General features: G+C 40.3%; 1 protein-coding gene across 1 annotated transcript; it reads left to right on the top strand.

The window, feature by feature from the left end:
* The first annotated feature begins 8,608 nt into the window (after positions 1–8,608).
* LOC102308026 (sodium-dependent lysophosphatidylcholine symporter 1-B) lies at positions 8,609–23,611 on the top strand. The gene is made up of 14 exons (XM_005916980.3): positions 8,609–8,877; positions 10,352–10,480; positions 11,147–11,271; positions 15,636–15,759; positions 15,864–15,942; positions 16,030–16,181; positions 16,288–16,378; positions 16,938–17,056; positions 17,201–17,284; positions 20,801–20,884; positions 21,058–21,170; positions 21,252–21,395; positions 21,561–21,737; positions 21,896–23,611. Exons 1-14 carry the CDS (start codon positions 8,794–8,796, stop codon positions 21,948–21,950), a joined length of 1,560 nt encoding a protein of 519 aa, XP_005917042.1. The 5' UTR covers positions 8,609–8,793; the 3' UTR covers positions 21,951–23,611.
* The last annotated feature ends 232 nt before the right edge of the window (positions 23,612–23,843 follow it).

The following is a 23,843-nucleotide window of genomic DNA, read 5'->3' as shown; positions in this document are numbered from 1 at the left end:
TCTCATGATCAGACAACAGCAGACTGAAGTTGTACGCCATCCCAAATCTTTCCACCCTCCTAAAATATTGATTGGTTTGGTCCATAGGGTACGCACGCTGTGATACTGAAGCCAAATTATGGATTCTGATTGGTGACTGGGGCTTATTTGGTCAGTGACTGACTTTAAGTTGGCCACATGCCACTGTCGGTTTGGGCAGCAAAGGCAGTTTCAGTCAGTTTGAGGAAAATTGATTACTGGATCTTCTAATAATTGCCCTGGTCCTGGCACGACATAAGTAGAGTCAGAAGATAGGATTTTTTATTTTTATTTTTTTTTTGAGGATTTTGAAGCACTTAGAGATTAAAATTTTTAATTCTTGCTTTTAAAGATCACCAGCTTACAAAAGACTACATAAACTCTCCAAACACAGCCCGGCAAGTAGCAGCTCTGGAGCATTTCAACACATAATTAGAGCTTCCTGAGCAGATGGCGTATGCCAAGAGTAACCATTTCTATCTCCACTGAAAGTTCAGAACTTAAACTCAGTAGTGAGCGCCCAGGACGTGAGACATATGTCTAAAGTATAAGCTGAATTTAAGTTACAAGTCTTCGTATCAATAATAGAGTTCATCTTATTTGTGTTGTTCAAATTGTTGTGACTTTTTAAAAATAGCAAAAATAAAGGAAAACTCATAATGTTTGCAGAAACTTGTGATATTTTAAAGCAGATTCAACGTGGTCTAAATAAAAAATGAGTTGAACACTTTGAAATCTGGGCTCATTTTAAGCTTCACCGATGTGATTTTGGAGCTCTTTTGCCCTCAAAGCAAAGACCACAGGCTTTAGATCCTGCAGCTTCACATCCTATAATTACACAGTGGACCAGCCCTCAGTCTGCTATGTTGGGACTGTTTCATCCCTGCCAAAGAGAAAGAAGAAAAACACTGGTCTCATAAAATTCAGATGAGTTCCTCCTCCTCTGCTCGTCTTTTCGGTCCCTTTCGTTAAAACCTGGAGATACTTTCCTCATCCGAGACAATGTAGGGGTAACAATGCTTAACACCAACAATAGTATCTCCCCAGGTCACTGCCCAGCTTAACTTCAAGTACCCTCCTTTGTTCTTTATTGTTATAGTAACATATGTGTGAGGGTGGTAAAAAGGGGGTGTAGGGACTTTGGTTTCCCCCTCAGTAGAGCCCTCATGTATCTGTAACACCCACTCAGCAGCATGAAGAACATCAAGCACTGCTGTGGAGGAATTTCGATGGGTTTTCAGGGTCTGTCTGTAGAATTGTACCCATTTGCTACAGAAGGGAGGGGGTGCCCTGTTCCCCACGACCCCAGTGACACACAGAACCTCCTAACCCCGAACTCTGACCTTATCCTCCCAAATATCTTTAACAGGTCTAAAAATGGAACCAGCCAACCAACTGCGCAGGAGAAAGAAAACATAAATAAATCCCCAAAGTCTTATTGCTCCCGTGGGATGTAAGCCATCATAGTGTGACACCTCAGGGCCTTCCTGAGAATACTATGAGAGTGCATTCAGCAGGGCGCCAGTTTTACCTGTTAACTGTTGTCACATACCAAAGATTTGTATCAGTCAAAGCACGCATTACATCAGCTTTTCACTGCTGATGTTATCTCACACGTGTTCACTTCCTCAGTTAACTGCTGCACATAGTGAAAGGATTGTAGATATGATTGCTGTGTAAGTTATTGAATTAACACAATGATGAAATCAACACTTGTGGAAAGTGAGCGTGGTTAAAGATATGATTGAAGAATGTTTACAGTTTTGAATTGATTTTTTTCCACCATTCTGCAGTTTCTCATCACAGCACTGTCAGTCACTTCAAACCCAATGAAGCACTTTACATACAAGATTAACTAAGTTTTGTGCAAATATTTCAAAGGACAAACCAGTGTTTTGTCAAAAATTGAGAACCTAGCAAAGAATCTGTGTGTTTCTAGCAGCCTGTCACAAAAACACATAATTTGTTCACCTCTTTAGTTGAATCTCTGAAAAATGCCAGATAGTCATAACGGGCATAAAAATGTAGTTGTGCACTGATCTGATGTGCAAAGATCTATTAGCCAGAAACGGGGAAATGGGAAGAAAATGCTGAAGCATGCCAAATTAAACAAGGATGATTTGCCGATCAGTAGCAACACGTCTAATAGAGTCATCACTTCAGGTTTAAAGTTTTTGGTTAAAATTTTCAATATGTGCAGAGAAGTTCAGGAAAGAATAAAGGTGTTCATACAAAATATTGACTTTGAAGTTCGTTAGAATTGCCCCCCCCCATACACTCAATTTCCATGCATATTTCAGTGAACCGCTGCAGCTACTTCTCTTTTTCCTAACGAAATAGAAAGAGATTAGTGTTGGCTCAAAACTTTTGCAGTTAACAGGTATGTGCCAAAGTTTAATGAAACGGTTCAAAGAGGCCATGAGAACACTGCTATAGTAGACTGACTTAGACTGCCACCTGGTGCTTGCTAAGGGTAAATAATCTGGGAATTGGTTTCTTTGAAGTGCACCTGAAAAACTAGAGTGAGATAACAGAGAGGGAGATGTTGGAAGGCAGGCAGCTATTTTTAATGCACGCAGGTAAAAACTGCTCAAAGAGTGAGCAAAGTCTTGCATTTAAAACACATTAGGAAACAAATCAAAAGTACTGAGCAGTGTCTACTTCAAAAATCACATCTTTTTTTTCTTTCTCATTTTGTGCTCATTTTAGTCTTTATTTTTAAAAAATACAACTGAAACATGATGCCACCCAACAGGAAGCATTAAAACATGGCCGACCCTAATTTTTAAATTAAATGAAGAAACAGGCAGCTGTTGATTAGCACTGTTGTCTCACAGAAAGAAGGTCCTGAGTTCAATTCCACCATTTAGCCTATATCCACAGTCCAAAGACATGCAGTAGTGAGGTTGAGTTGAATGCGAATGATGGTCTGTTAGCCTGGCGACGTGTCCAGGGTGGACCCTGACTCTTGCGACGATGACAAGGAAAAGAGGATGGATGGAAGAGAAAACTGATGTTCTATTGTTACAATCCTCTCACCATCGTAAGTGGTGTTCTTGGCCCTTACATTAGATCCTTCACATTCACACCTATGGGCAATTTAGAAACACCGGTTAACCGAAACCACTAATCAACAAAATGAAGCTGTTGTCAGAGCAAGCTTCTTTGAGCTAAGGCTCATTAAAAAGGATTAAGCTGTGCCTCACCTTCACTGATTTTGAGATGATGATTCTCAGATTTTTTTAATCTTTTTTTTATTTATCTATTTATATATATAATATATATAATATAATATATATATATATATATATATATATGATATATCCTTGTTATTCTTTGAATTTCTGCCTTGCAACAACGAAAGGACTCATTTTGTTTGTGCCGCTTCCAGCTCACCCATATGAGTAATCCAGGTAGCCTATGAGTCAATAGTGAAAAATAATAGGGACCACTTCATCTGAATCATGGTTTTAGTGAATCATGTATCATTGCTGGGTCTAAAAATAGTGAATTCGCGTCACAGATTTATCAGATTCACATCGTTTCCGTTCTGGCAAATTTTCGCTTTCTATGTATGGGTAAATCCACTAGATGGCGCTAGAATTAAAGTTTTTGCTGCATATAGTTTGCGAAGAGATTATTTTCTTCTGGTGCTGAAACAGGCATATTTTTATGATTGTTAGAATTTAATTGAACTGTTCAGATATTACTATACGATCGTATTTTAGGCTCCTTCAGTTATCTGAAGATATTAAATATATATACTTTAGTTGTTGTTTTTTTGTTGTTTTTACCAGAAAGTATAAACTCATCAGCAACCACAGAAGGACTCACTTGTGCTGCTTCCATCTCCCCAGTTTTTAACTACAGGTAAATTTGCATTTTCATTAGAAAAGGCCTATAAAATTAAACACACTGTTGCCTCACAGTCAGTAGGTTCAGGGTTTGAATGTGCCAGCCCGGGGCCCTCTGTTTCTATGTTTTACTCCCACAGTCTTAAAACATGCTTGTTGGCTTATTTATTGATTATAAATTGATTGTGGGTGAGAGTACATGGTTGTATGTCTCTCTGTGATAGACTGTTGACCTCTCTGGCGTGTACCCTGTCTCTGTTTGCTTTCTGTGACCCTGATCTGGATATAATTTTTTTTTTAAATTGATGAAATATAAAGTAAATTATGTAGCCAGATTGATCTTTCTTACACGCAAAGACAACACATACTAACTGTACACTCTTTGATAAATGAGATTAAATATTTTATAAGATGTGTTATTACACCCCGATAGAAACAAAAACTCAATTTTCTCAGTAAAAGCAGCCTTTGTGGTTTTATTCATTTACATAAAGCGTTTTAAACTGGAATGCAGTTTTCCTAAGCATCTCAATGTGCAGGATTAAGATGTTTCAGGTTATTATATGTCATAAGACTAGCTAAGTTCTCTGCACTGACACCAAAGTAACCATATAGACTTTGTTTCACTCCAGCTGGGAGAAAATTGTGTCTTTTAGTTTTCTTTAAAAAGAAGCATAAACTCCTCCAGTGTGTTTGTTTGGTATTATCAGATTTGTTGTAATGGGTTCCATGTCTCTTTTTAGTATATGCTCAAATTCCAACAAGGTTCTGTGTTCGAACAAAAAGGAATGGGAACAAAAAGGTTAATGACCCCTGTTATTGAGGCCATAAAAACATAATAGTGCTGTTCACAATGACACAGTGAAGGCTCAGTGCACAGGCCTAATAACCTTGGCAGTATGTAAATGTTATATGGCCAGATCGTACTGCTGAGGGAAGAAATGTCAGTGGACATTCCACAATTCACTTACAGCAGTTTTTGAATTTTTGCTCTTAAAGCATTTTGTAACATATTTATATTGAAACATTATTAATCTATTTAATTTACATTCACAAGCTGAAATCTTATGTCCCAGACTTTTCTAACCCTCTGTCAGCCAAGTGGAAGCTAAATTGGCTAGTCTTTTAGCATCAATTCATATGTAAATTAGGTCGTTATCTGAGAATTCTGGAGGGGAGTGGGGGTGTGTGAATGATTGCTGATTTCTAACTGCCAACTGCCTCTTTGTTTGTGTGTGTGGGGGGGAGCTGCTAAAAGCTGTGAACTTCCTTTTGTGTTGAGGTGGATGCAATTGTCTTGCGGGGGGGTTACTAGGGTTCCATCACTACGTGACTGCTGGTCAGCAAACCTGGGAAACCCACAGATCATTGGAACTATACCGCGAAACCGCTTCCAAGACATCATGCAACACCTACGCTTTGATGACAGGTCCACCCGCAGTGATCGAGCAAAGACTGATAAGTTCACTGCAATTCCCAGTGTGTGGGAATCATTTGTCACCAACTGCATCACGTGCTACAACCCTGGTCTACATATCACCGTTGATGAACAGCTTTTCCCATCAAATACTCGGTGCTGTTTCCTGCAGTATATTGCAAGTAAACCTGACAAGTTTGGGATCAAGTTTTGGGTGGCTTGCGACCTAAAATCCAAGTACATTTGCAATGTCTTCCCATATCTTGGCAAGGACCCCAATCGTCCCAGTGGGGAGAGACTTTCTGAAAATGTAGTGATGAGGCTGATGGAACCATTCCTAGACAAGGGCAGAAATGTTACCACGGACAATTTCTTCACATCGCTTTCACTTGCGCAAAAACTTCTTAGACGGAAAACCACCGTCCTCGGCACAGTCAACAAGATTCGCCGGGAAATTCCTCAATCCGCTAGACACACAGATCGCAATGAATTCACCACTCAGGTCTGTTGCAGGTCTTTTGTGGTTCTATGTTTATGTGTTTCATTGTGTATAAAAGTGCTATAGAAATAACAATTTATCTTATTTCTTAGGTGTTTTCAACCTCTGCTGCCACGTTGACGGCGTATGCGGCCAAACGGAAGAAGACAGTCTATATTCTTAGCAGCATGCACAGCGTGGTTCAGACTGATAACACCACCAGAAGGAAGCCAAACACCGTCACCCTTTACAACACCACAAAGTGTGGCGTGGATGTGATGGACCAGATGGTTCGGGAGTACACTGTCCGCAGAGGAGCACGGCGCTGGCCAGTTGCCGTGTTCTATAACATGATTGACATGGCAGCACTGAATGCACATGTGCTGTATCAAGCATGCACCGGGACGCAGGAAAGATGGGTGGACTTCCTGGTGGAGCTTGCAAGAGAGTTGGCTAACTCTCATGTGGCTGGGATGAAGGCAAGAAAAGAACAGTTGCTTCAGACACAACCCTCCACACCTAGCCCTGGAAAAAGAACCATGTGTCAGGTCAAACACAAATGCAAGAACAATCATGCCACTGTGCGATGTGTTCACTGCTACAGATACACATGTGGTAAATGCAGACTACAGATACCATGGCAGTGCCAGGATTGTGAGTGATTGCTGAAAATGTTGAAATGTACTCACTCACTTTTTATTATTATTTGTAAATATGTGTACAAATGGTTGTTGTTGTTGTTTTTGTTTTTTTGTACTGTTTTTATCAATAAATCTCAGCAACAAAGGACATACACCCATGTGTGTTGATTTCTCCCTAAGATGGCAAACTGAAACACAAGTTTCCTTGTGGCTCAGGAAACTAACCACTTCAAGTGGCTCAGCATGGCCAAACCTTATTTACATAACAAAAGCAGCTGTTCACAGGTGATTAAGGATATTAGCTAAAAGCCTACCAGCCATTTGGCTGGAAGGCAGGTTTTAAAGGTAGAAAAGCCAAATGGCTGCTCTCTGAGACGTCCAGTGTTAAAAAGGAAACTACTGCTTTACTGCAGTCTTACATACATGTACATAAAGTGCACAGTCCTGTATGGTGCCTTTTAAGCTATTTGCTTTATGCATGTATAAAGAGAACAGATTGTATCTTGTTTCAAAAAAGGCCCCACTTCCCTTTTGGAACATGCTACATTTGAGAACAGATGACATGACTTTATCAGCCAGGCTTATTTGCACAGTACCAGGCTGGAAAATGAGGAATCCAAACAGGAGGAGTGGTCTTTTGCACTATACAATGCCTCATAAAAGGTTTTTATTTTTCATTTTCCCAAACATTGACCACAGGTAGCATGACTAATTTGAACAGTAGCACAACTGTTTTGCATTTCTTTATGCCTGCTTAAGTAATGGTTTCCCTACAGTTATACATAATAAATGAAGATTAAATATTAATTGATAATGTTTTGCAATACTGTGCACGTTTGGTGGGAAAAGGGCTCCATACTGAGTGCCTGCAATCACTAATACCCAATGTAGCTCTAAGCATAACACTGATTACAAGAGGGTATCTCAGACAGCACTTAGCACCCTCCACAGTGTAGACATTTGAAGCCTGACAAATCATATTTGTCTGCATGATGTGGCTTCTTATATTATAGTAAATGTTTTTTGCATATAGAATAGGCAATTATTATTATTAATTCTAATTTGTGTTGTACAGTTATTTCATTTTTAACCTTAATTTATATTTTATTCCTTCCTAGTTAAATTTACCCTTTTTAATTTTTCATATTTATTTCCTATCTTATTCATAGCCTTTTCTTTTCTTTTTTTCTTTAGGTCACGAGCAGTTGTCTAAGCATTTCACTGCATATCGTACTGTGTATGACTGTGTACGTGACAAATAAAATTTGAATTTGAATTTTTTTAAACAGAGTAACAAACATATTCTTGACCATGTACATCGCTTTATGACCACAGTGTACCCATCTTCTGATGGTTGCTTCCCAGAGGATAACGCCCCATGTCACAAAGTCCAAATCATGTCAAACTGGTTTCTTGATCATTACAATGAGTTCACTGTACTCAAATGACTCCCATTGTCACCAGATCTCAACCCAATAGAGCACATTTGGCATGTAGTGGAACAGGAGATTTATGCCATGGAGGTGCAGCTGACAAACATGCAGCAACTCTGTGACACTGTCATGTCAATATGGACCAGAATCTCACAGCAACGTTTTCAACACCTTGTTGATTCCATGCCATGAACACTTAGTGTAGTGTAGTGTAGGCTATCCTATTTCTAGTGTGCTTTTTGTCTCTTACACAAAGCTAAGTTCATATTATTACATTCATTTTTCAACGGAATTGTATTACATAGTGGGTGCCACCAGATCTCAGTCCAATAGAGCGCCTTGGGGATTTGATGAAATGGGATTCAGATCATGAATGTGCACCAAACAAATCTGCACCAACTATGTGAAAGTTTCCTGCGTCTTAGCTGCTCTGAAGGCAAACATGGATCCACACCTTTACTAAGATATGCCTAATAAAATGTCCAGTGAGTGTATAGTTATTATTTTATGAAATTAAATTAAATTAATTAGCGCAAAGAAAAGGTTAAAAAGTTGGTGATATTGCTGATACCTTCCTGTTAGCTGCTTCGTTATTAGGTAGAGTAAGGGTTCTTCAATCTCCACTGAAGCTGGAATTTTTACTGATTTTCTAACACAAAGAAAACTTCTTAAAAGACCCAGCGTACTAAACTTTTAGTAGTTACTGAAGGTCACGAACAGGAAAAAAAAAAAAAGGAAAAAATGGTGGAACATCCGATTGTGACGTGTAACCTGACGTAGCCCACATAGTAGAATGAATGAGGTGGACGAAAGCAGCACGAGCGCTCTGACTCAGAAGTTCCCAGAGCTCTGGCTAACATGGCGATGCTGTGAACTCGGTTCATTCTTCTGACACTAAGGAATATATTTACATTTTACAATATCGGAAAATAACATCAACTAGAACAAGATAATGGCACGAGGAGAGGGCGCCGAGCAGTACGCGGCGACTTTATTGTCAGTCAAACCGCTCAATGCAGAGATCAAGACGGTGAAGGTAAGAGCGACGTTTAACCGGCACGTTTGATTTTTAAGAGGGGTGTTAAAATGAACAGGATTTATGTGCCCGCCGCGCCCACTTAAAAAAATAATAATAATCAGGTGCGTTAAAGGGCGCCTAAATTCAAAGTAACGTTTGATAAAATGCGGTCGTTACTTCCTTTCTTACCAAAAACCTCACACCCTGCCTTGTTCTGTGCCCTTTCCTGCCCTCGAGGTTTGAATTTCGCCCGGTCCACGTTTATCTGTCCTCCAGCTCTCGTGATGCTGGCATACCGGTTTTAAAGGGACCAAACACCTTAACGAAAGCCGGCGTTTTCTCTCTGTCACATTCAAATATAGCTGCTGGCAGATGTGGAGAAACGTGGCGTGATCCTCTTTTTAGAGCCACGACTTGTGAGCCATATTTGGTTTAAGTGGCTGAAATTAAGTCCCTATATTTAACGATTAACGCCTTAAATTTCCCCCCAAAATGGTTTAATAGCTTCCATATCGTTCAACAGTGGCGGTATCTTTGCACGAGAAAATACACGGCAGGTTGCATTTCAAACATCAGTGTCTTCTCTGTGATCATTTACATTAATGTGATGTAGACTTAAAGTGTATCAAAACTCCTGTGAAACATTAGCCCCAAAGCTGCTAATCTTTAGTAACCTTGATGTGCATTTAAATTCATTGTCTTTGGGTTTTTAGACTGCTGGATGAAAAAGTAGCGATGTATATGGCACCATGGTTCAAACTGTAAATTATACTGGTGGTTTTCTTTGAATCCAAAGGCACTTTTCAGTGCAGTCCTCTTGTACTCTGGGAAAGACTGTGGAGATCTTTCTTTAAAGCACATTAAAGGTTATGCAGGCTGCTGTTCTTTATTTAGCATCAGTATTATTTTTAGTCTTGGATCACTGTAATTCCAGACATGCACTCTGTGGAACATGACCACAGAGAGAATATTGTGTGTGCCTGTTGATACGGTTGCAATTTGCGTCCTTCAAGAGGTGATTCTGCTTCTGTGTCCGTGATGGTTGTAAATCAGGGTGTGTAATCCCCCCTTTGCTGACATCACGCTTGAGAAAGGGTATTGGCTACCGCTGATAGGCTCTAGTCTGTCTGGAGGCTGTTGGCTATTCAGCATAAAATGTCACACTACCTCTAACATACCATTGCTGGAGCCAATGGCTGTGCTGAGGTGATGTAGTGATGTGGTTTCACTCAGCATGAACTACAGTAACCTCATAGTTCCGCGTTGCAACGCAAAGTTTGACAGAGGGATGGGTGTAGGGATTTGAATCAGAGGGATGAATTAAAGACTGAAGGCAGAAATGGAGCCAATGATAATGTGTTAACCCACTGTCTACATAATTACACCTTAATTTATAGCTTCCCAGTGGAATTCGAGTTTACCCATATTTAATGTCTAAATGCACTAACATCACTGCATTTCCCCTCTGTTCTCGCCTCTTCTTCTCTTCCAGCTGAAGACCCAGAGAAATCGTCTGTCTGTGTTCAGTAAAGTGTGCTATGCCTTTGGCGGGGCTCCCTACCAGATCACAGGCACTGTTCTTGGCTTCTTCCTCCAAATCTACTTGCTCGATGTGGCACAGGTAATTGCCAAGCGCTGGGCAAAAAAACCCAAAAGGTTAAAATCACACACTTCTGCCTCCTTTATAAAGCTGCACCAACTGTGAAGATTCTGGGCTGATGCCAGTATTTAAAATAAAAAAAAAATTAACATTTGTGTGAGGAAAACTAAGTGATCTTCATTATTTAAAAAAAAAAAAGCTCTTCATCACAACGGTTTTTAATATTAAAAATCAATGCCACACAGCAGCTAAATGACATCGATAAAATTCAATTGTTTGCAGAACACACACAGGTTACAAAAGCAGGGGTCAAGGTGTGTGTGTGTGTGTGTGTGTGTGTGTGTGTGTTCTTCTCAGCCTCATATCAGCTAAACTGTCTCCGGTCAAGCGTGTTAACCCAGACTCCCCCTGTTTGCTTTGTTAGCAAATTAGACTTTTTCCTGCTGTACACAGTAGGAACTGAAAAAGGCCATTCAGCTCAGAGGATGAGATCATTAGAGGGGCTTTGAATGCTGCTTTGTTATAAAAGAAGTGACAGTGTTGTGTATTTTAATTTTGTTGTGCTCTCAGCTGTACTGAGTCTGCTGTCACAGCTCTTTTGAGCCACTCTCCATATGAGGTAGTCCTTGGCATCCTCACTGTTTTGGTCTCAAAGCTAACACACTTTTTTCCACCCTTCCCTTCTAGCTGGACCCCTTCTATGCCTCTATCATCCTGTTTGTGGGAAGGGCCTGGGATGCTATCACCGACCCCACAGTGGGTTTCCTGGTGAGCCGGAGTAGATGCACCCGCTTTGGCCGCATGATGCCCTGGTAGGTATCTGTATGTTGAATGATAATAAGATAATGCTGCGATTTGAGTAAGGACAGAGATACATGAGGCAAATGCTCTGGCAACAACAAGGAAAAAAAAAAAAACAGCTCAGGATCAGTAGCCATGGCAACAAGTTTGAAGTAGCAACTAAGGAGGAATAAATGGTAAGAGTGCAATAATGCAGTCTAAATATGTATCATATACAGTGCCAGCATCAGACATTCCTACCAAATGCAGGCTGAAGCACCCACTGAAACCAGCCAGCTGAAGAGTAGGAGCAGGGCTACCATCGTCTGCTGCGGTCCTAGTTTGGATCGAGCCTTGAGACGAAATCCTTTTCAGAATCAGAATCAGAATGGGGTTTATTGCCAGATGTTGAGGTTTACAACATTAGGAAATTGCTGTGGTGCTTCAGTGCAAACAATAAGAATTAAAGTGCTATGTAGAAAGAAAGATATGTGCATGAGATATACATGAGATATATACATGAGAATAAGAATTATGAGTGCTACGTAGAAAGATATATACATGAGTGCAGGTGGTGATCAGTGCCAAACATGAAATGATGCAGTGACACAGCGTAGGGTCATGTGTTAGTGGCGGGGACAGTCATGTGGTTATTGTTCATGTGTCCAACAGCAGAGGGGAAGAAACTGTTCTTATGGCGAGAGGTTCTGGTGCGAATGGACCGGAGCCTCCTGCCTGAGGGGAGCAGGTCAAACAGACTGTGTCCAGGGTGAGAAGGGTCAGCTGAGATCCGGGCTGCACGCCGCAGTGTCCTGGAGGTGTACAGGTCCTGCAGAGATGGGAGTTGCAGCCAATCACCTTCTCAGCAGAGCGCACAACACGCTGCAGTCTCTGTTTGTCCCTGATAGTGGCTCCAGCGTACCACACGGTGATGGAGGAGGTGAGGATGGACTCGATGATTGCAGTGTAGAACTGCATCATCGTCCGTGTTGGCAGGTTGAATTTCTTCAGCTGCCTCAGGAAGTACATCCTCTGCTGGGCTTTCTTGATGACGGAGGTGATGGTGGGCTCCCACTTCAGGTCCTGGGTGATGGTGGTACCCAGGAAGCGGAATGAGTCCACAGAGGTGATCGGGGGAGCGAAGATGTCCACGAGTTGGGTCAGCAGATGATGGGGGGGAGTGGGGCTGTGTGCTTCCTGAAGTCCACAATAATCTCCACTGTCTTCTGGGCATTCAGCACCAGGTTGTTGTGGCTGCACCAGGTACACCAGACGTTCAACCTCCCTCCTGTAGGCAGACTCATCCCCGTCCGAGATGAGCCCAATGACGGTGGTGTCATCTGCGAACTTGATTAGCTTGACAGACTGGTGGGTGGAGGTGCAGCAGTTGGTGTACAGGGAGAAGAGCAGAGGAGAAAGAACACAGCCCTGAGGGGAGCCGTGCTGATGGTCCGGGAGTCCGAGACATTCTTTCCCAGCCTCACAGTGCTGCTTCCTGTCCGTCAGGAAGTCAGTGATCCACCGGCAGATGGGATCAGGCACATTCATCTGGGAAAGCTTGCCTCGGAGATGGTCTGGAAGGATGGTGTTGAAGGCAGAGCTGAAGTCCACAAACAGGATCCTGGCGTAGGTTCCTGGGGAGTCCAGATGCTGCAGGATGAAGTGTAGGGCCATGTTGATGGCGTCGTCTACAGACCTGTTGGCTCTATATGCAAACTGCAGGGGTCCAGGAGGGGGGCCGTGAGGGTCTTGAGATGGGAGAGAACCAGGCGCTCAAATGACTTCATGACCACAGATGTCAGAGCCACGGGTCTGTAGTCATTTAGTCCAGTGATCCTAGGTTTCTTGGGGACAGGGATTATGGTAGAGGACTTGAAGCAGGCAGGCACATGACATGCCTGCAGTGAGGAGTTGAAAATGCCAGAAAACACTGGGGCCAGCTCGTTTGCACAGTGTCTGAGGGTGGCAGGAGACACACCGTCTGGGCCGGGAGCTTTTCGAGCATTCAGACTCCTAAACTGCTTCCTCACATCTGCTTCATGAATATGAAGAGTTGTGGTCGGAGGAGGTGGTGTGAAATCCTCTTTTGTGTGAAGCAGGGAAGCAGTTGAATTATATTGAGGACTGATAGAGTAGCAAGCAGGACAGCTAGTCAGCCAATAGGGAAAATACAAGATGGGCCTGGGCTAGCTGGTTAACATCAACTGAGCTTTAAAAGTGAGGGAGTCAGACAGGGAAAAAAACTAAAATGAGCTGCAAAATATACTTAAGTGACTTGTGTGAATCACAGGGATGGATCAGGTCATAACAGTGGTTGTGAGAATTATTATTAGTGTAAGTCTTCTTGCTGACAAAGACTTTAACCAGGGTTTTAAAAAGTCCAGCTTACTTGACATCAAGTCTGAGCGTATGTCTCCCCAGACTAAACTAAGTTTGACGAGCCTGTAGGAAAGTGACACTTGGCTCGGTAAGAAATTTGTTGCAGCAGCTAGGAGAGTTTCTCTTCTTGCAACTTTCCAAGTACAAAAGGTCCTTGTAGCTGAACACACGCTGTACTTTTCCTTCCCTGTAAAACATTTGCAAAACTCAAATAGATGAAAATGCCTGAAACCATTTTTGCATTCCTAACAAACCAGTTTAGTTACCAGCATCGTCTCCCATGTTTTAGTTGTTGCAGTCTAGATATGTGTTTGCAATCTGCTGTGTGTTTGGTTCACTGTGACATAGCTGGCAGCTTGTCATGGGTATCCCTGCCTGAAGAAGGGCGACCTTGACTTTCTTCTCACAGTCAAACATGGTGCAGCTTTCTTGACAATATCAGAACCGTATCTGGTTACAAAAATCTCTCAAGGCCATGATATAATCTGCAGAGGAGCAGAGCTAAATATTTTTACAAGCTTTTTTCCCCCCCTCACATGATACCCCAGCCATATCTGGAGTGGAGTGACTGAAAAAGCCAGCTGTGCATGAGCTGTAATGTTGTAGCTGGGAGGAAGTGAGGGGGAGGGGGAAGTTACTGGCTTAAGCTGTGATTGGTCCAACCCACAACACACCATCAGCTTCAAACCAATATGGGTGTGTTCTCCTTTGTGTGTATGATTTCCAGGCGTGTACAAGTGTAGAGAGGTTACTTCAGGTCAAAAAGCATGCTGGGTTAAAATAATGAGGCTAGTTTAAAGAAAAATAGCAAAATGTACATAAAAGGGACATCCTCCAGATAAAAATACAGAGATTTGTTAGGTTCTTATTTCTTTTTTCTGTCTGTACTGGAAATGTACATAAAGACAGGCAGGCAGCCAGACTGGCAGGAGTCTACATTTCTCATTTTACTTATTATCTTAGCTCAATGAGGTTTTTTTTTATTTTATTTTAGAAGTAGATTTTGTTTCTTTTAGAAAGAGGGGGAAAAAAAAAAGAGTGTGATCATGTGTCTGTGACTTTCACTGCTGTGCCAGTGAACCAGCAACCTGTGCTCAGTGAGCAAAAATGGAAATTATTAGTACTCATTAACCTAAATTCGTTTGGACGTTAAAAGGTATCTGGAGTTTTCTTATTTTCCATATGAGTCACATGGGTGAAAGGGGAACAAGGGGATTTCATATGACCATGTGTGAATGTCACGCTCACCCTCTCCCCGTTAGTGTTATGGAGCTTGGGGAGAGTCAGGTTTTAACTCGCATGTGCGACGGCTCAGAAACAAGCCTGAGGAAGAAATAGCTGTTTAAATATATGTTGCCATTTGACAAAATGTTTCATGATTATGCAGTCAGGTGCAACCCTGTAAGCCTTCACCTCCCTGTTTGGCCTCTAAAAGGTCACATTTTATTCACATGATGCTAATAAAAACTGCAGTTTTCCTCAAATTATGTGTTTACTTTCAGCGAGAAAAATGTAGTTTCATTTTGGCCCCCAAAAACTGCCTTGTAATGGTTCTCTTAACAAGTAAAACTGTTTGATTTCCTTATTTAAAAACTGAGGCTTTAACTGCAGTCTGCCTTATCGCCGGTTTCTGTGACTGAGGTCAGGTAGAGGGCACGGCTGAAGAGAAGGATGCTGAGGCCGAGTGGGGTGAGAATGATGTGGGTCCAAGCAGCTATCGCCTCCTTGTGCAGCGCTGGCTGAGCCCTTTCTCCACACACAAGCTCTAACAAGGCAGGATTAGAAGGATTATTCACAAAGCATAAAAGAAAGAGTTGAAAAGAATTGACTGCCAGGGAGGGATGTAAAAAGGAGGGGTTGAGCTACAGTAACAGTGGGGAAAATGCATTAGACACACCCTTAAAGGAAGGAAACAGTGGGTTCTATGTGTTTGCCTTAAATACAAAAGAAAATAAAACAAAGGTAAGAAAGAAATGCTCAGTCTTTTATCAACCTGTGTCCACTCATCTCTTCTCAGGATCATTTTTTCCACCCCGTTTGCAGTGCTTACTTACCTCCTGATCTGGTACGTGCCTCCATTTGAAGAGGGGAAGGTCATTTGGTATCTGGTCTTTTACTGCCTTTTCCAGTCAATGCAGACGGTTAGTACCGCATTTTGAGCCCATGTTTTTTATTTTATTTTTTTTATTTGCTTTTTGTCCACTGATGTGAACTTGTCTAATGTTGTGGTCTCGTACATTTGCAGTGCTTCCATGTGCCATATTCAGCCCTCACCATGTTCATCAGCAGGGACCAGAAAGAGCGGGACTCTGCTACAGCCTACAGTACGACATCACCCTGTGCAAATAAACTGATTTCACTGGTGTTTTGTTATTCGTGTGCTGACCGTCAGTTCTTGTGTTTGCTCTCAGGGATGATGGTGGAGGTGCTGGGCACAGTGCTGGGCACTGCAATCCAGGGGCAGATAGTAGGTGGTAATTCCAATTGTCCCACTGAGTCTGATGCGCCTTACAGCACAAACTCATCCAGTGTCAACACCACTATAGCCTCACTGGATCAGACGGTGAGTCTATTGAAAGGGGTTTTTTTGTACTGTGTCAAATAAAAGATGATTATTGTTGGTCCAAGCTAAGGGTCGTGTAATTTTTTTTTTTTTTTTTTGTCCTCAGAAACAAGCTTACTTGGTTGCTTCAGGGGTCATATGCATCATCTACGTCCTGTGTGCTGCAATCTTGTTTTTAGGTGTGAAGGAGCAAAAAGGTATGAATCCTTTCTTATCCAATCAGGGCTCGCAAAATCGCCCGACGGGCGGGGCTTGGATAGATTTTGGTCGCCCGACCGTAAATATCACTAGCCCGGGGACATCGGGCGATTTTGCGAGCCCTGATAAATGCAAACAACATTTAAAGCAAGATAATGACTCAATTTGGCTTCAAGACAGACTTGAATCATGAATCTGACAACTTGACACGTGAATTGATGTAACAAAAAAAAAAAAAAAAAAAAAGGAAAAGAAAATTCTGACTCAGTTTTTGTCCAGTTTAATCATGCGCATGCAAAACTGTATATTAGTAACAGTGACAGGAATAATTCTTTAACTGTTAAACTTTTCTTAGCGCCTCTGGTTAGTTCCTCTTGGCCTACTCACTCTGTGTTCAAAAAGATAAAGATGTGGTGGCCAGATTGTAGCAAGTGCTGCAAAATACTCACTAGACAAATACCACATTGTCTCACCACAAAAGCTTGTGTGTGTTGTATTCTTAGATGCAGATTTTCAGGATGTCTCATTTGTTGTCTTCTCCTTTATGTTGGACTCTAGAAACCGGGCGGGACAAGTCGGAGCCGCTCACCTTTGCTCAGGGCCTGCGGTTGGTCATGTGTCACGGGCCGTATGTCAAACTGGTCATCGGCTTCCTCTTCACCTCTCTTGCTTTCATGGTAACGCTACATTTGATTTATGCATGATTTTTTTTTTTTTTTTTTTCTTTTCGTGAATTTTCAGAGGTCGCGTTGAAAGGATTTTTTTTTATTTATTTTTTTTATTACAGTAATTTGGTTTATAGTTGCTTCTGTCTTTTACAGCTGCTGGAGGGAAACTTTGCACTTTTTATCACCTACGCTCTCGGCCACAGGAAGGACTTTCAGAATATCCTTCTTGTCATCATGGTGAGTGTTTGTATTTTTACTATGAGTGCTCTTCTCGTAAAAACACTCATCAGGGTAGATTTAGTGTACATCAACACCATGTCTGCAGACGTAAAGCTTGCTGCTTGCTGTAAACTGTTTAGGGGATATTTCAGTTTCTAGTCTTAGGCGCTTCCTCGCATGATGTAGAAGCATGCTACGAAGGCCTGAGAGGGCAGATTTCAGGATGAGAGGAGGTGTCGTACTGTTGGGAATCTGTCTCCCACTCGCTCACTCTCTGAGTTATGCTAGATCAAGGGCACAGAATGGAGCTTTTGTTGCCCTGGCAACCCTTCACTGACACCATGGGAACAGCCACCATTGCTAATGCCCTCCTCTCACTGCTTTCTGCTCTGCTGCCTTTTTCTATGATTAGGAGTGGGAAATACTTGGACACTGTATCACATTTGGAGAGTTTAGAGCAGAGTGTCAAAGTCTGAGAATTCGTGGGCTTCTGGCCTTTCATCTACTGCTTGTTTTTGTTTGGTAATTTAACACTGGTTGACCAGTTTTGGCCTAGAGGTCAAAGGTTTTCTGCGCCCCTGCAGGGTTGGGTTAAAAGCCAATGAAAGCTTATTGTGACCTTATCCCCTGACCTCCTCCGGTGGTCATTTTAATTTTTCCACTTTCCACATTTCCCACAGTCCTCAGTGAAGCCCAGTTAGTAGTCTGAATAGTTTCTGTAGAAAATATTTTGTAATTTTTTGTTTATGAATTTCATTTGATTTATTTAAAATTATATAATTGATCATCCAAGAAAGTCCATCATACAGAGTTAGTCTGCATTTCTCTAAATTCCTAGCTCTAACTTTCCAACTAGTGTTTGGATTCCACTCATTTTAATGTATAAAACACAGTGTAGGAAAACTTGGAGCACTAGATGGTGCCTAAATATGGGAGATTAGAAGTTAACACTAACAAGCTTGACTAGCAAGTTACATAAACTGTATAGATTGTATTTATGAATCTAACAGATACGTATTTCATTTCATTTATTTATTTATTTCACACTTGGTCAACAGTTTCCACAGTTAGTTCTTTCAAACAAACAAACCAACTACGCTTTCTGTCAGTAAAGCACTGCAACCACATGTGAAAAGGAGCAGGCAGAAGAATATATTCTTATTAAACCCTGCCCCCTATCTACAATCCAACTTATATTGCAAGTGGGCACCAAAAGTCAAGGAACAAACTAACATTAACACTTATTTCCAGTCCTAACTCAAACCAAACAACAATTTACAATCAGAATATACCACTCAACATAGTAACAAGGAGAAAAGTAAGTAAATAAAGTAAATGAAACAAAAATAATGGATCCTTATTCAATGAACTCCAATTTCATTCACATTCTTCATATTGAGTTATCGTTTTAAGCATGTAACACTTTTTAAAACAATGTAAATTTATACAACTCTTTAAATTATAATGAAGAGAGTTCCACAGTCGTACCCCTAACCGTTGGACTCATTAATCTTTGTGTTGTCCTAGCTAGCTGATGCTTAAAATAAAATTTCCTTCTGCTGTCTTCTCCCCCGAACACGTTAAAAATACTCTTTGTAACTTAGAAGGCAAAATATTACTTTTAGCCTTAAACATAATTAATAGTGTCCGTAGTTTCACTAAATCTCCTAATTTTAATAATTTTGATTTTATAAATAATTTATTTGTATGTTCTCTATATTTAACGTTATGAATCATCCGTATCACTTTCTTCTGTAATAAGTTTATAGATTTTATAGTATTCTCATATGTATTCCCCCAAACATCGACACAGTAACTAAAGTATGGAAAAAAACAATGAGAAATATATAAAATGCGCATTGTTTTGTGGTCTAATAAATCTCTTACATTTCCCAAAACATAAATGTTTTTAAACATCTTCTTTCTAATATACTCAATATGAGATTTCCACGTCAAATTTTCATCTACTATTAAAATTTAGTAACTCTCTCAATCAATTCTCCATTAATGGACATAATGACTTCTTCCTCCTTTACACGACTGCCAAATATCATGAATTTCGTTTTTGTCAGATTCAAAGATAATTTATTTACATCAAACCATTTTTTTTAATCTTAACATCTCAGAAATCATAATTTCAACCAAATCTTTCAAATTCTCTCCAGAGCAATAAAAATTTGTGTCATCTGCAAATAAAATAAAATTTAACCTTTTTGATACGTCATAGATATCATTAATATATAAATTAAAAAGTTTAGGTCCCAAAATAGAACCTTGAGGAACGCCACATACAATCTTCAATCGTTCAGAGGTATTGCCAAGATAATGTACATATTGCAACCTATTTTCTAAATAACTTGTTAACCAATTCAATGCTACTCCTCTCACACCATAATTATACAATTTAGAAATCAAAATAGGATGTTGTAACGTGTCAAAAGCTTTTTTTTTAAATCAACAAATACCCCAACTGTGTATTTATTATTATGGGTTGCAGATGAAATATCATCAATGAAAGTCAACAATGCTAATGCCATTGATCTATTTTTTACGAAATCCAAATTGATTTCCATTTATTAGTTGATAGTTTTATTGAAAAAAAATCAAGTCTTTCCGCAAAAAGTTTTTCAAGCACTTTTGAAAACTGTGACAAATGAGACACTGGCCTATAGTTCTTAAAACTATGCTTATGTGCGGATTTATATAAGGGTATCACTTTTGCCACTACTCATTGATGTATTAAAAAATAAAATCTGTCCACCCACCATGAAGGAGGAAACTAGGTGTTTAATTTGTACCATTCTGTAAACATGTTTATTTCTGCTGTAAAGTTGGGCTTTTAAGTGGCTTTTGGAATCAGCCTCATGTGGCTACTAAAGGAATTGCAGTTTTTGGCATTTCATTTCTGGCTTCATTTTTTTACTCCCAGACATTCCCACTGTGTCCCCGATGATTATCCAAGCAGACGTTTTTTTTCTCCATTTGCATCAGACCTGCGTATTTCACATAGTAGCAAGTTGCAAAAAATATTCACATGTATAAAAAATGCAGAGAAGAAGATATGACTGACGCCAACCAGCTATAATTTCCGCAACAATATGTCTCAAGGTTTCCTCACACACTGGAAAAGTCCAGTTGGTTTGGCAATTTGTTTGCAACAAGGTCTGTGTGTGCGCAGATTAAATTCTGATTGAAAAGAAACAATGTGGTTAACAGTTTAGTATGTTGTCCAACAATGCCGATGCTACAAGTCTGCTATGTGTAGTCTACTTTGTGTTCTGTGTTTTGTTTTTTTGGGGACAAAGTGAATGAAACATATTTGCAAGCACAGCAGGAAAAAAGGCCATATGTTAAATTTTTTTTTTTTTTTTTTTAATTGCCCCTTGGTTGATAAGCATGCTTCAGCTATATGAAATACATGAAAAAAAAAAATTCTATAGTCATCGCTTAGTCATCATTTAACTCAGAGTATATGTTCTTTTCGTGCTCTCTTCTGAGCTTGTATAACTAAATTCTTTATCATTATTTCTTCAGCTCTCTGGGGCTCTAACCATCCCTTGGTGGCAGTGGTTTCTAACCCGGTTCGGGAAGAAGAAAGCAGCTTATTTTGGCATCTCGGTGAGTAGCAGATGGTATGGAGTGTAGATGAGTGAAGCTATAGCTCACTCTATGCTCTATTTTGACTCATTCAGTCTGCAAGATTAAAAAAAAAAGTCTTCAATAAATCCTGATCGCAAACTTTGTTTGTTTCATTTATGAGACCTCTGACGTCTTTCTCCCTCTCGCTACAGTGGGCAGTGCCCTTCATGATCCTGATCGTCTCTGTCAAAAGCAACCTGATCGTTTCTTACCTGGTCTCAGTGGCAGCAGGTGTGAGTGTAGCAGCAGCCTTCCTCCTGCCCTGGTAAGCACAAGTTTATCCACAGAAGTCGTCCTTGGATCCTTTTGTGTTGTTGAGCTTCTGTCTGGATGTTTGATCTTTCAGGTCGATGCTTCCTGATGTAGTGGATGACTTCAAAGTTCAAAATCCAGACATCCGCGGTCATGAAGCCCTCTTCTACTCCTTCTATGTGTTCTTTATCAAGTTTGCCTCTGGAGTCTCCCTGGGTATCTCTACCCTCACTTTGAAGTAAGTTTACTGACCTGATTTTTAATCAGTAATTCAATCATATTAATGTTTTCATCCTTAAAACTAAGGAGCTTATCAGTCCAGTAGTCCTAGGGACAACAATACTTAATTCTTCAGCTGACCATATTGCTTAATTTTTCTCCCCCTGTGTACACTTTTTCACAGATTTGCTGGCTACGTGACCGGGGGCTGCTCACAACCCGAGGCGGTCAGTGTAACCCTGAAGGTGCTGGTCTCTCCCGTGCCCGTGGTTCTTATTGCTGTGGGACTGTTGATACTGAAGACCTACCCCATCGATGAGGAAAGGAGGCAAGGCAACCGAAAACTACTGCAGGCAATGTTGTAAGTGAGGAGTGAAAACACACACACAATTTACCATTGATCCTTCTTCTGTGTCCCACCAGGATCTGTGCATTGTATGAAAACTTGAACTGTTAACCAGTTTTAGCCCACTCTTGTGTGTTTGTGACTCTGGTTGTTCTCCTTTTCTTTTTAAACAGCGATTCTGAAACGGATTCTGAATCTGAAACCTCAGATCGTGGGAGCAGCGTCTAGAGGCCAAGCCAGCCGCCTCTGCTGCTTTACATGTTTGCACAGGCTGTGAAGAGACCGCCTGGACTAATAGGGAAAGGACCACAAACCACCCACTGCTGACTAGTGATCGTCATCATGTCCGGGTTCCTCCGCAGTGAATTGCACAGGTTTACATCACCCTCTAGTGTCCACACTGAGTATTTATTTTTCCATCCAGCTGTGTCCCAGTGAACAGGTTAATGAAAACTCCAGAGAATACACAAGATCCAAATCTACACGGTGTAGGATTGTTATGTTATGCCGACCTCCCAGGTTAGATTCTGTTACTTATATATTTTTTTGTTTGTTTTGTTGAGATTTTCTTTCATCATTTAGCTTAAATGCCACACAGATCTCTTTATTATAATCTACAGCAATAGCTGAAAAAAATTCAAACCACTTCTTTGTTAAAACAAAGCTCACACACATTTTGGTTAGCATTTGGCAGCTTTTTATAAATGAACGACAAAGCCTCTTGGGAGCTCTAGTCTTGGTTTCCAAAGATGTTTGACTTTATTGTTTACTGAGACGTTCCTATTTATAGCCTTCTGTTTTGTCACTCCTCCCGTGTGATTGCACTACATCATGAAAGCTTTGGGAGAAAGTGTGCTTTGCAGTACCGTTTGCAAGGTATTAACGTGCTGGTTTACACTATGAGACCATCACTCGAACACACTGTTACATTTTGATGTTTCGATGACGCGTCTTGGCTGTTTTCCACTCAGTGTGCTCTGAAAGAAATGTACAGTATCAGCCCTTATTATGAAGGGTGTGCCAGCACTATTCCAGTAAATGGAGTCGTATGGAGATTTGCTACACTCTCTCCTTTTTGTTGTTTGTTTGTTTTCATATAGCACATTTCAAAAAGTGTACTTGAATTTTCTAAAGGAGAAACGGCAGTACAACATGATGTACTTGTATATAGGTTATGTGAATCATTGCCTTACAAATACGTCTTACAACTGGTTTCAGATATCTCTGATTTTCTGAACTCAAACTAATTTTTTATGCAAATCTCCGTCGGGTTTAATAGACTTTTTTGAAGTGCTTATAAAGCAAAGTCAGCTGTACTGGGAGTTCTTTTTTATTTACCATGTGACATCCCAAATTCAAAAATGTGTTATTTAACTATTTATGGAAACTATCTAAGGGACTATAATTTTCTTATGCAGGCATGTGTTTAAGAATAACTTATTACCAATGACTGAATGATTTGAGTCTTGTGGAAGGAAAAAAATGTAAATGTTGGCTTTGTTTGTCTTTTCCTATTGTCTTAGAAAAGTAAAAGTTGCAGTCATGGTGAAATGTGACTGATTTAAAGAATACAATAAAAAAAAAAAAAAAAAAAACAGCAGCCCTATAGCAGATGCTTTCATTAACTAATATGCAGATGACTTGATTTTACCTCAAATGATGCTATGAAAAAGGAACCGTTTTCATTTGGGGCCTTCAAACTGCACTGAATCAGCAGAATAGAGTAGATTACATCTGCCCTCTATATTAATATATGCTGCTGTATGTGTATATGTGTAAATACTTTTTCCAACTATGTTTATGAAGAGCAATGTATATAAACCACTGAGGAGTCAAATCGTGTTCATATTTTTGATTTTAAACTTGTGAATAAACTTTGTCAAAGCAGAGAAAAAAACTGTTTGGCTTCTTTGAAGCATCCTTATAACACTTTGTTTTTTATGCGGAACATTAAACCAGTTAGATGTAAGCCATGCATTAACATTAAGGTAGTGCAAGTTGGTATAAAACAACTTCCTTCAGTGAGAGAGACATTTATTTATTAATTTGTTTGGGGGGGGGTTGATTTTCTAAAAGAAGGAATACCATAAGTTTCAGACTTCTCTTTTTTTTTTTTTTTTT

The sequence above is a fragment of the Haplochromis burtoni genome, unplaced genomic scaffold (assembly GCF_018398535.1).
Source record: "Haplochromis burtoni strain Fernald_Lab_line unplaced genomic scaffold, NCSU_Asbu1 Contig_16, whole genome shotgun sequence".
NCBI classification, from domain to species: domain Eukaryota; kingdom Metazoa; phylum Chordata; class Actinopteri; order Cichliformes; family Cichlidae; genus Haplochromis; species Haplochromis burtoni.
The sequence above is the reverse complement of the archived record's forward strand: the minus strand, read 5'-3'. Positions and strand labels throughout refer to the sequence as shown.